At 42.7% G+C, this 13,887-nt stretch overlaps 1 protein-coding gene across 1 annotated transcript in view; it reads right to left on the minus strand.

The window, feature by feature from the left end:
* PRICKLE3 (prickle planar cell polarity protein 3) overlaps nt 1-12,477 on the minus strand; it is a 29,864-nt gene extending 17,387 nt beyond the window's left edge. Inside the window, exon 1 of the mRNA XM_073639893.1 lies at nt 12,321-12,477. Coding sequence (XP_073495994.1) covers nt 12,321-12,353 — 33 coding nt within the window. The 5' untranslated portion in view covers nt 12,354-12,477. The remainder of the gene's footprint in view (nt 1-12,320) is intronic.
* Nucleotides 12,478-13,887: the final 1,410 nt, after the last annotated feature.

Here is a 13,887-nt window from a genome sequence, read left to right on the forward strand (position 1 = left end):
GTTCAGATGTTGCGGTCTGTACTTGGACCATTAAAGTTGGATGTGTGAAACTGGCCTAAAACTCTGTTCACACAGTCATTCGGGAACAGACAAATGGAAGAAGTGATCTGCCGCATTGTTCATGCAAAGGGAAGAAGAGGACAAAACCTTTTTTCTGTGTTCTAAAAAAATGGACACCAAACGGACCATATAGTGATCAATGGGGCCTTCTGCTTCCGTTTGAGTAACTGATGCATCAGATCACTTGTTCTGTTTGTTTCTACAATGGAACAGATTAATGGAAAGTCCACATGGATCTATGAACGGAGCCTAACAGTGCTATCAGAACCAAAGAAACATCAGACTGCAATGCCCCTATAGTGCCATCATGTAATTCTCAAGAAATTCTATACGGCAGTTGAATACTACCATATAGGACATACAGGGGCTTCTCACAAAATTAGAATATTATCAAAAAGGTAATTTATTTCAGTTCTTCAAAACAAAAAGTGAAACTCCTATATTATATAGAGTCGTTACACACAGAGTGATCTATTTCAAGTGTTTATTTCTGTTAATGTTGATGATTATGGCTTACAGCCAATGAAAACACAAAAGTCATTATCTCAGTAAATTAGAATACTTTATAACAACAGCTTGAAAAATGTTTTTAAAATCTGAAATGTTGTCCTACTGAAATGTATGTTCAGTAAATGCCCTCAATACTTGGTCGGGCTCCTTGTGCATCAATTACTGCATCAATGCGGCAATGTGGCATGGAGGGATCAGCCTGTGGCACTGCTGAGGGGTTATGGAAGCCCAGGTGGCTTTGATAGCAGCCTTCAGCTCGTCTGCATTGTGGGGTCTGGGGTCTCTCATCTTCCTCTTGACAATACCCCATAGATTCTCTATAATAGATTCTCTATGGGGTTAAGGTCAGGCGAGTTTGCTGCCAATCAAGCACAGTGATACTGTTGTGTGTAAACCAGGTATTGGTGCTTTTGGCAGTGTGGACAGGGGCCAAGTCCTGCTGGAGCATGACATTTCCATCTCCAAAAAGCTTGTCGGCAGAGGGAAGCATGAAGTGCTCTAAAATGTCCTGGTAGACGGCTGCGCTGACTTTGGTCTTGATAAAACACAGTGGACCTACACCAGCAGATGACATGGCTCCCCAAACCATCACTGATTGTGGACACTTCACACTAGACCTCCAGCAGCTTGGATTGTGGCATCTCCACTCTTCCTCCAGACTCCGGGACCTTGATTTCCAAATGAAATGCAAAATTTACTTTCATCTGAAAACAACACCTTGGAGCACTGAGAACAGTCCAGGTGTTTTTCTCCTTGGCCCAGGTAAGACGCTTCTCGCGTTGTCTATTGGTCATGAGTGGCTTGACACAAGGAATGCGACACTTGTAACCCATGTCCTGGATACGTCTGTGTGTGGTGGCTCTTGAAGCAATGACTCCAGCAGCAGTCCACTCCTTGTGAATTTCCCCCAAATTTTTGAATGGCCTTTTCTTAACAATCCTTTCAAGGCTGCGGTTATCCCGGTTGCTTGTGCACCTTTTTCTACCACACTTTTTCCTTCCACTCAATTTTACATTAATATGCTTGGATACAGCACTGTGCGAACAGCCAGCTTCTTTTGTGGCTTATCTTCCTTGTGGAGTGTGTCAATGACTGCCTTCTGGACATCTGTCAAGTCAGCAGTCTTCCCCATGATTGTGGAGCCTACTGAAACAGACTAAGGGACCTTTTTAAACGCTTAGGAAGCCTTTGCAGGTGTTTTTTGTTAGTTATTCTAATTTACTGAGATAATAACTTTTGTGTTGGTTATCCCGGTTGCTTGTGCACCTTTTTCTACCACACTTTTTCCTTCCACTCAATTTTACATTAATATGCTTGGATACAGCACTGTGCGAACAGCCAGCTTCTTTTGTGGCTTATCCTCCTTGTGGAGTGTGTCAATGACTGCCTTCTGGACATCTGTCAAGTCAGCAGTCTTCCCCATGATTGCGGAGCCTACTGAAACAGACTAAGGGACCTTTTTAAACGCTTAGGAAGCCTTTGCAGGTGTTTTTTGTTAGTTATTCTAATTTACTGAGATAATGACTTTTGTGTTTTCATTGGCTGTAAGCCATAATCATCAACATTAACAGAAATAAACACGTGAAATAGATCACTCTGTTTGTAATGACTCTATATAATGAGTTTCACTTTTTGTATTGAAGAACTGAAATGAATTAACTTTTTGATGATATTCTAATTTTGTGAGAAGCACCTCTGTATAATATCAACATATGGTGCAAGAGGACTCAGGGCGAGGGGGCACCTTGTACCAGGAGATTTGGAAATGTTTTGAATGACAAGATATTGGGTAAAATAAGTAATAAATGGTGCAGGTTAAAGGAGCCAACCATGATGTATGCCCCACGGGGCTACAAAGTGGTGGAGACCTTAGGTCAATTGCCCCTTTTGTTCATGCTAAAATTTTGTCATTTGCTTGGTCGAACGGATTAAGATTGGCCATCAGTCTACCATCACATTTTGGAAGCCATGACATGGAGATAGATCTATCTCATGTTGGACTTCATTGACTTAGGGTCCATTGGGGTTGTTTTGTTTGGTTGGAAAAATACTGCTGCATATTGGGGAATTCTTGCCTGATGGAACTGCTGACAGATGCCTCGAATTACCCTAGCTGGAAATGTTACCATAGCCTTAACTGACCTGGATATAAAAATTCAGCAAGTATAAATTCCATACAATTTTTTTTTTTTATTATTTGACTTCTTTTAGGCATTTTTTTTTACTTTTTTAAGCACTTTAGCATTTTTGATTTGGTCTAATAAAACCCCCTATAAATACGTCCTCATGAAAAATTGTATGTACCAAAGCCGGCTATGTATTTGCAATAAGCTTGCATCTATGCCCAGTATATGGGTTATTCCAGACAAGAAAGAACCAGTAATATTCACATGATTCAATCAGCAATATATGAAAGATCCTTTGGACAGACTTAGCTGTGCAAGAAAAGTCCTTGAAAAATTATGGCGTGTCCTAGACAAAACATCTCTGAATTCACGATAACCTACTTGGTACATTTATATATTTTCACCATAATGTCAAATATGTTCTAAAAAGTTTAGAGTCCCATCCCTTGCCCCTCTCTAATACCCATATAGCGGGTATCTACACCAAGGCTCCCTATAAGGCATTCCGGCTACTGACTTCATATATATATATTTAATTTGCCTCTAAAAATTAGAGTTTAGCCACTATCATTAAAAATAATGTAGCCCCAATAGACAAAAAAGGAGAATCTCTTGTCTAGAGAACCCTAAGACATATGCTCCACACTCCAAGCATCCAGTCTGGAAGCGTTTTCCCCCAATAGAGTATGGGTTAATAGGGAGACCACAAATAGGTGCGATATACACCATACAGGTAATAGATAACGCCCTGATGATAGCTACCCATGATTTATATCTGTCAATTTAGGAAGAATAATTTAATAATTTTGTCCGGCAAGGAAAGTTATGAAACTTTGCAAATCACTTTATTAGGAGATTTGTCTTCATTCATGTAAAAAAAATGCATGTAAGTGGCTTCCAAGCCCTGGCTTTTTCCAGACTATTTTTCTGTCTTCTTCTGCATTGATATAACAATGTACTAATATGGAGTACAGATGATGGCAGTGATGGGGCAGCTAAGTGCCTGTGTCACTAGCTCTGGGGATCAGCTGCTGCAGGAGATTGTTCTGATAATAAGTACAACACACAGAGGAGGAGACAAGGGCTGAGCCATCACTGCCATCATCTGTACTCCACATGAGTTTGTGCAAATAAGCAGAACACTCAGGAGGAGGAGACAGGGGCTGAAGCATTACTGCCATGATCTGTACTCCACATGAGTATGGGCTAATAAGCAGAACACTCAGAGGAGGAGACAGGGGCAGCCCCATCACTGCCATCATCTGTACTCCACATGAGTATGTGCAAATAAGCAGAACACTCAGGGGAGGAGACAGGGCTGATCCATCAGTGCCATCATCTGTACTCCACATGAGTATGGGTTAATAAGCAGAACACTCAGAGGAGGACACAGGGGCTGACCCATCACTGCCATCGTCTGTACTCCATATGAGTGTGGGCTAATAAGCAGAATACTCAGGAGGAGGAGACAGGAGCTGACCCATCACTGCCATCATCTGTACTCCACATGAGTATGGGCTAATAAGCAGAACACTCAGAGGAGGAGACAGGGGTAGACCCATCACTGCCATCATCTGTACTCCACATGAGTATGGGCTAATAAGCCGAACACTCAGAGGTGGAGACAGGGGCTGATCCATCACTGTCATCATCTGTACGCCACATGAGTATGGGCTAATAAGCAGAACACTCAGAGGAGGAGACAGGGGCAGCCCCATCACTGCCATCATCTGTACTCCACATGAGTATGTGCAAATAAGCAGAACACTCAGGGGAGGAGACAGGGCTGATCCATCAGTGCCATCATCTGTACTCCACATGAGTATGGGTTAATAAGCAGAACACTCAGAGGAGGACACAGGGGCTGACCCATCACTGCCATCGTCTGTACTCCATATGAGTGTGGGCTAATAAGCAGAATACTCAGGAGGAGGAGACAGGAGCTGACCCATCACTGCCATCATCTGTACTCCACATGAGTATGGGCTAATAAGCAGAACACTCAGAGGAGGAGACAGGGGTAGACCCATCACTGCCATCATCTGTACTCCACATGAGTATGGGCTAATAAGCCGAACACTCAGAGGTGGAGACAGGGGCTGATCCATCACTGTCATCATCTGTACGCCACATGAGTATGGGCTAATAAGCAGAACACTCAGAGGAGGAGACAGGGGCTGAGCCATCACTGCCATGATCTCTACTCCACATGAGTATGGGCTAATAAGCAGAACACTCACTTAGAGGAGGAGAGAGGGACTGACCCATCACTGCCATCATCTGTACTCCACATGAGTATGTTGTAATATCAATGTAGCTGAAGAGAGGAAAATGGAGTGGGGAAAAGCCGGAGTTTGGATGGAGATGGAGAGCTCAGCACTAAATCCCGGAGAGGCTAGCATCACGTGTGAACAGAGCCGTGTCGTGTATTGGGTCAATATTACAATTATGGGTCCATACTTCTCTCTGCTGTTGCTTGAGGACAAGCTAAGCACTTCTGCCCTTTTGGGCGATCATGTGGGATTTAAGGACCTGGCCCTGGTGGTGATTAAGACTGATGAATATCTGCAGAAATGACTCTAAGCAGATGCGTCACGTATACACCTTTATCGAAAAGTCACTTTTTCCAAATATTGGATCACTCAAAGGGAAATGTGAATCCGGCACTTTTAATTTTGATGTCTTCCCTCCGCTTCACAATGCATCGGCGGCCTCCATTACTGTGTGGTCGCTGCAGACAGGAGCAGTAACTGGTCAGAACACATCTCCGGAGGGCACATTCCCTGCTATCAGATCTCAGCACAGATCAAAGCTAAACCGAGTCACCGGAAGACTCTGCTTTACTAAATGCTTTAGAAAAAAACAATAATATGGAGAACGTTGCTCGACAGATACTGATAATTGGGCTCCAGCATGTTGGGAGCTGTCACCGTGCTGGTAATAGGAAATGGAATTTGTCTAACAATGATGAGAACCTATTAATGGTTAACTGCGTGATTACAAAGTCACTGGCCGATACTTTTCCAACTCATTAATGGAGGAGGCCATTACTGTAGGTCAGTCCGAAATTCTTTAGAAAGTAAAGAGTGGGTTTACACCATGACTGCTTACAGGGGCGTAACTGTACTGAGTACAGGGGTTGCAGTTGTAGCCGTGCCCTGGAGCGTAGAGTGGCCAAAAATGTCCAAGATTCGTGCTACATCATTGGAGACTTAGCATTACGGCCCACGAGGTTCAAGTTACATCACCGGCCTTTTAATGACATTTTTGTAAATTGTACTCAATCATTTGCGATGGCTGACGGACAACTTACGTCTGCCGAAAATGTGATGTTAGGTTGGAAAGTTTAACCCATAATCGCCAGAAATAAGCTGTGTATGGCATGACTGCCTAAAGGCCCCCATACACATTAGACTAAACCCACCAATATCAACGGGTTCAACCGACGGTCTAATGTGTATGGGGGCGCCGGCCGACTGATGGTCAGAGGAGATGTCGATTAGGCATGCCCGATGTCGGACTGCCGATCGCTTTGTCCTCCGGGAGATAAGCCACCAACCAATGTGTCAGTCGGCAGCTTTCTCAGGCTGAACGAGCACTCCTGAATGGGAGAAACAGCCGAGACGTCTGTCAGCTGAACGATGGCCCAAACCGTCGTTCTACTGACAGCCATCTAATGTGTATGAAATTCACATCAGAGCTCTGGACTTTCCCTTTGGAGACTGACCAGCGTCTTAGGGGTGTGGATGTGACCCCGATTTGCAGTGGATTTTTCCGCTGTATGTGTACTTACCCTAAAAGGAGTTCTCCGGCCTTAGAAAGGTATTAGGCATCTATTCATGTCCACCAGATTGTGACATAAATCAGCAGACAAATTTGCAGGTGTAAAATGCTCTTTCTACTATGCATTTGTGGCAGAACTGAATAATTTAATCCTCTATATTGAAAGGGATGAAAATCCTTAACAGAAATTGACATGCTGCAAATTCCACATGGATTGTATCTCATCCAGATGCCACAGATTGCAGACAATTCCACACATACATTCCCTTAGGCCAGTGGCGGACACAGAAAGAAAAGGGCCCTTTGTAGCACTGTTTAAGAACAGTATATGGGCCCTTTGTAGCACAACTGTTGTGTCTATAACAGAAGCTCTTTGTTGCTTTGGTGGTGGTGGTACCTTCCTTACCTCTTGGGCCCTTGTCCGCCCCTGCGTTAGGCTATGTTCACATTATGTCCGGGCCATGCATTTGTCACTACAATCTGAAGCCCTGAAAACCTCGATTTGGATAGAACCGCTGACGGAGCCATTCTCAATAAGGAGGAAGGTGGAGGTACTTTGTGCTTGGTCTGGCCTCTCTTATGACAGTGTCCATCTTTTTTAGCTGGTCACACATGTGTGGTAGAGTGCACTTTTGTGCCCACCTAAAAAAAACGTACACTGAGGGTCAGTAGCACAGTTTGCTTCTTTTTTTTTTTTTATACAAACTTCAGCCAGGGGTCTTCCGAAACTGGAAAACCCAATCATTGCTGCTATTGCACATGGATTCCCTAAGATTTCCTCATAAGTAACTGAGGTTGAGCCATTACTTAGCAATATAGGCTGTTGTCAATGGCCCATATGGGTCTTGGCCCCCTTGGGGTATTTGTATGTGGCATTCATATTTACTACATATGCTAGTGGTGCATATTCAGCGCATGCACTGACATAAGAGGATGACAGCTCCTTATACAAAAAATGGCAGAGATCTGGCAATGCCAGGATGCAGGGCACTGGAAGGAGGGATGCCGCCCATTGGAACAAGGTCTTCAAATTAGTGGAGTCATGGAACTGTGTCTCGGAGGCCGGAGTGTTAAAGAATGACTGATCCAACTCTGCTACTTATTATGTCACAGTCTTAGAACTCTTGGGGAATCTACAGAAAGTCTGGGAGACGATATTAATGCAACTGGCTGAAATAAAAAAAAGTTTGTACACTTGGAGACCATTCTGCATCGGACCACTGCTTTGATGTGTCCTCCAGAAGATTATGGAACAGATAATAACGTCTTCTCTAGCAGCAGTGAGGGGTCTGATCGACTGATTCATGATTATCTGATGTGTATGCGGGTACCAGCATACACTGCCAGCCAGACGTCAGATTTCCCACCTCTAATCTATAGTATGTACGAATCAGCCCAATGCAACAAGTCCGAACAGATCTATAAGCATATAGTAGTGCATGCCTACCAGACCACGTTATTACATCATGTCTGATTAGCTGCCATGATTGCCTATAATTACGTTACTTTTGCAGATGGTATTCATAAACGATCCAATGAGAGCGTCGGGTAGTCACAACCACAGACATATAAATCTTATTCATATCCCGAAACAATGCAATATTGTTTAAACTGTTGCAAGGTTGGGGATGGTTCATTAAAGGGGATCTTCCACTGGATTTTTTTAATTTAAATGGAATACCTCCTCCATTTTCCACTGCTCCACTGATTCTGGAACAGTTTTCCTTTTTCTTCTGTGTCCCTCTGTTCCAAAGTTATGCCCCCTAGAAAAAAAATGAAATTTTCCCTTCAATAAACTGGGTGTATACCATAGAAGATCTCTGTGGGCATTTGCTTTCTTTCTTCTGTGATCCTGTCCAATCAAAACATGGCCACGCCCACAATGACGTTCCATGGTATACGTCCAGTTGTTTGCATCTTTATTTCCAGGGGCCATAACTTTGGAACGGAGGGGCACAGAAGAAAAAGAAAAACTGTTCCAGAATCGCTAGATCAGTCACAATTGGATGAGCTACTCAGTATAGATTAAAAATTCCAGTGAAAAGTCCCCTTTAACTAAAAATAATAACAAAGACTTAAAACAATCATTCACAATGTTCTAAAATTTAAATACTGAATTTTAAAATGTAAATTGAATGGATTTTACTGATTATTCAAAGTGCCATAATGATTGTTGCCAATGATCATGGTGAAATCTTGAAAGCGTTTGTCTTGTGATAACAATCCCTTTCAAAATATCCTATTAGGTTAATATAAAAATCATACTATAGGGTTCCAGAGAAATAAAAGCTTTCAATATGGCGACCAGTTGATATATGCCAGATTCACACATCTGTGCTTCGAGGTCTGAATACAGATCATGATGCACAGACTGGCCTTGGTCTCCTGACCCAAAGTTCTCAGCCTAATGGGAATATACACACAAATTAATCCGGCCTTTCATTTGAACAAGGATGCAATACTATATGTATCCTGTAGTGGCCGCTGTAGGAAAAATGAATAGCTGAACACCACATTTCCTGCCAATAACAGTGATCCGGTGATCGTTGGATCAGCTTCAAGAGATAAACCATTTAAAGTGATCGTTATCAAGACTTTATTCTATGGATAACTTTATGATAGGGGCTGTACAATATTTTTACAAACCCCCTCATAACTCCTTATTCCTTACATTCATGCACAACACATGACAAATTTTAACATCAAAATGTTAACTCTCCTTTCTGCAATTCTTTTGATTGGGTTTTTCGAACACTGATTGCCCCCCATCCACCTCATCCCCCATTTTCATCTCCCCTGGAGTTATTTTATGTGCGTCTAATTATTTGGTACAGATTTTTAGTAAATGTCACGCAAGATGCAGGAAAGACAAAGTGCAACAAAAAAGGGAAGGGGGAAAAGGGGGCCCAGACTCTAGGGAAAGGGGATAGTGGAGACCTCCTAGGCTGACCTTATATCACCCTGTCTCCCCTAATGTCCCTATATTGGTGCCGCACCAATTGCCGCACAGGATCCTTGCCCTGTCTTTCCCTGGCGTTTGGCCCTGGCTAGGGAATGGAGGGGGATGAGCACTAGTCGATCCCCACTGACAACTAAAGACAACAAGAGGGAACAAGCAAGGGAAGCTAGCTTAGCTTTACTCGACTTGAGAGAGATGACCACATGTCCTTTTAGCACCAAAGAGGAAGTAGTAATGCACTTGCTCCAAGCCTTCACATGGAGTCATGTGAGTATTGCCGGCACCTCCCTCTAGCAGACAGCAGGTATTTATACACCCAGGCCAGGGTGTTAATTAGCAAGAGGAAGGTAGCCGCTGGGTCCTAGAGAGACAACTTCTAAGAAGGTGACTGTAAATCCAAACAATGGATTTCCTGCAACAAACTTCAGGGCGACTGTTTGTCACTTCTGAAACACCCGTGACAGTAACACATGTGACTTAAAAGTTGCAAAAAATGGTAAAGACAAAAAAAAGAGCATTTTTTATTTTGCTCAAAAGTTTACAAACCGTGTGCAGCATTTTGAAGAATTTAGAGCAAAGAAAGACAAAAAATATAAGTGCCTTAAAAAATGCAAGTTATGAATTGGGCCCAAAGTCTTTTTATTTGTCCTTACTTTTCACAATCTATTGAAGGCTGTGCTGCATTGGCATTGCCCAGTAAATGTGTCTCTTTCAAAAACCTATATAATTCCTTCAAGGTCTTATACATGGGCCAATGCAAAACGGTATGGGAGCAATTACAACAATTATTTTTGAAGATGCGATCAGCCGATGAATGAGTGTTTGCTCCGTGGCTAATTGCTGCCATGTTTAAAAGCGGGTCTGATGACTGAGTTGGACACACACACCGGCTGCAACCACATTTGCAAATCTCATATCTAACTTTTCATTAGAACTGTTGGATTTGCAAGTTGACAGCTCATGCGGAGAAGCTGTGACTTGCGCTGCCTGACGGAAGATGCTCGGCGGGTTGAGGGTGTTCATTGTTTATTGTGGATTAACTACATTAATGTCTTTATTCCCCAAAAATGCAATATCATTGTCTGTGGGCTTAGAAATGTTTCATTCGATGCTCCACCAGTGAAGGGATGAGAAAAATCTGGGATTGACATGCAGTATAAAGTATATATAACTCTTGCATATCTGGAGGACCTAGTACTAGTCATGCTTCATTTCTCCTGCGGGGGCGCTGCAGATGAATTAAACCCTTGCTGTTAGGTTTCCCGACAGATTTGAGCCGATCAATGTGGGTTCAAGCAGCAGGGCACTAGGTCATTATCATATTTTTGGAGGATTCATCTAAGAAAAAAGGGATTGTCAGAAGCAGACATACTGAAAAAAAAAAAGAAACTATTGTGTCTTTCAAGTTATTTGTGATTGAAATTGTGAGGCCATGATGGTTTGTAATCTTGATGTTTTAGCATCCGTATTACGGCCACAATATTGGACAGGCTATTATAGCAATGTTAGACCCTACAATGCCCATTTATTCTGGAATGGGTCTTATTGATGGAGGCCCTTGTGATCATCTGCAAAAGTTCTTGTCTCCCCAACGCAGAGCAAAATCAAACGAACAGTCCATGAAATGAGAGTTCTCGCCCCCGTTTACTATTGCAAACTGGTTGTTAACGGAAAATTAAACTTTGAAACAGATTATGACATTTTACAGCCCCTGTTTAGTAGTGTCGATCAGTAGGGTCCGGGTCCTGAGACCTCTAATGATCACCCAAACAAAAGGAGGCAAAAGAGCTCAGGTGTATAAACCCATAAACTTTCCGTTAAAATGTTTGGTGAAACCGAATTATTACCTATCCTCTTACGGATTGGTGGGGGTCCGACTACTCTGAATTTTAACTTTTTTCCCTCTTACAAAATGGAGCTGCAGGCCAGACCCCCAGACCACCGCTCCATTCATTCTCTACCGGAAAAAGTAGAAGTGCAGTTCAATAGGGAATGAATAGAGCAATATTGAGAATGCGCTGCATTCTAACGGGGATGAAAGCGGCCCCGTTCTGAGGATCCCAACAGTCGGACCCTCCATCCATTAAAAAGTGATCACCTTTGGTGTGGATAGGTAATAACTTGTTTTCATCAAACTTTTTAACCCATACAACGCTGCACATGCTCAAGTGCAAATTTGTTGCTTCTGGTTCTACTCATTGGATTGAGTGATCAATGGAGGTCTCAGGATTCCCACCGATCAACACTTCTAAACAGGATCCATAACAATGTTTAAAACTAAATGATAAAATCACTTAAATTCTTTTTTAACCCGTAAAGCGGTAAAATGACCGATGTGAAGCTAGTGACGACGTGATGATTCTCGTGAATCTCTTCGGTGTCAATACTGACATCTTTTTGAAACCTGGCTACATTGTTATTCCTCTACAAAGCTGCCGGACACATGACTAAGACACTGTCGTTAAATGTCCAAGACACATAGGTTCAAGTTTTGGCTATGGCAAATACGACTTGTATTTTTTTTTTTTAAAAAAAAAGAATCCATAGGAGAAACCCAAAGCTAAAAAAAAAAAAAGTGGCGGCAGATCCGCATGTAGTAATATCAAGCGGTGGGGGCTATGTAGCTGCGTTTCTGCTGTTGAAAAATAAGAAATCTCCTGTGGATTTTAAAACCCTGCAGTGTAATTTTTCTGTTGCATGTGAATGGGGGTCTAAAAAAAAAATTCTGTAAAACAATAATGAGGTGAAACCTTTGGATGATGTGAAGCGAGGGTGAGACAGCGGCACACATCTGTGCTCGCGAAAGTCAAAAAGACAAAGAAGAACAGGAGACGGAGAGTATACGGACAATAGGATACGGCAGTCACAGCCGTCCACCATACCTGAGACCGACGTCTCCTGGAATTACGGAACATCCTGACCCTCCGGATGTCTCCTGAGGTCTCGTACAGTAACTCTTTCCTGGTCTTCAGTTCCGTTCACCTGAAGTCAGTCCACACCCCTTACACACCATACGGGACCTCCCCGGGGGACAGCCAGCCCTACCTGTAAGAGGAGACAGACACTCCTAGGTTGGACAGTGACACCACCCCCGGAAGCTGCATTCATATTACAGCACATAGTTCTGTCTTTAACTCTTTTATGTCCGTTACTGGGCATTTGTAAAAACAAAAAAATATTGCTTCTGAGCCATCCAATTGTAAAAAAAAATTTTTTATTTCATTACTTCTAAAAATATCTTACACGTCAATGCATTGTGGTAAAGGGAAATAAAAACTTTTGCAGGGAGCACCATAATAATCAAACAGCTGAGATGGACACGGCTGCAGAGGAGGGCCCGCCATGCAGGAGGAACCTGTGCCAGCGTGTGCCAATCACCTTTGTTTTCGCATTGAAAGTAGTTTGATAGTTAATGCCCACGGGGTAAACGGCTGTTTGGTTGCATAGAGTTAGGGTTCAACATAACGTTGGTCTTTTTTGACAGTTGAAGAGGCTGTCAAATGGATTATAGGGAAACTAGAGGTTTTCCATCTTTTTTTTTTTTCACTTAAAATACATGAATGTGGGGCTAAAAATCATTTTTTGCAATAAATTTTGCACCGTTTGCCTTGTATAACTTGTGCGTTACTGTCCATTGCTGGCTGCAGAATGAGCTGAGAATCAGTGAGCAGGCGATATACAATTGGAAGGAAAGTCTGCAACTCTTTTATCTGTCTTTTTCTGAGCCCCTTTATGACCAAGATCACAAAGCTGAACGAGCAGGGAAACAAAGAGCCAAATAGTGAAACATATTCAATGGAACTGGATTTTTAGACCCAAATAAATGCATTTAAGTAAAAAAAAAAAATTGGCCAAGAAGGTTGACAACCCAAATTAATGGCAGCGTGATATATATTTCTTTTTTCAGCTTCTACATGCGACTCTACCTTCACCGTGTGCTCAGTAATTCACCATACAGATAAGCTTTCCCCGTAGACTCCAGCTGATCGCCAGGATCCTGGTGATTCATTTATTTTTAGGAGGAACCAGATAGCAAAAAAATGATTATTAAAGGGTTTATTATCCCATGCAACCCACAAGGTGATGTAAACATTGGAGATGACATGGCGCTCACACAAACCTTGCGGCCCGTTAGCATAGTTTTCAGTGGGGTACCGAGAGTTGACCCGTGCCCATACGTTATTTGTGTCGTATCCCAAAAATAGGCCATTGATTTTAAGAGCTGGGGTAACCATTTAATATGATCATACGATTGGGCTCCAAATGCCTATTGCTGTATTCCATCAAAGTCCTTTATGTGCCAAATTAGCCAGGACTAGTCTGGTGGGGTGTCACTTCTCCCAGACTAGTCCGGCCTCGGATTCTGTAATTGCACCCATTGGCTACTAAGTCATGGTAGCTCCATCGATAATCTTGCACAATTCCAGCCTTTCTGGGCATGACCAATGT

Source organism: Phyllobates terribilis, unplaced genomic scaffold (assembly GCF_046119375.1).
Source record: "Phyllobates terribilis strain yellow unplaced genomic scaffold, ASM4611937v1 Scaffold_7__3_contigs__length_470593459, whole genome shotgun sequence".
Taxonomy (NCBI): domain Eukaryota; kingdom Metazoa; phylum Chordata; class Amphibia; order Anura; family Dendrobatidae; genus Phyllobates; species Phyllobates terribilis.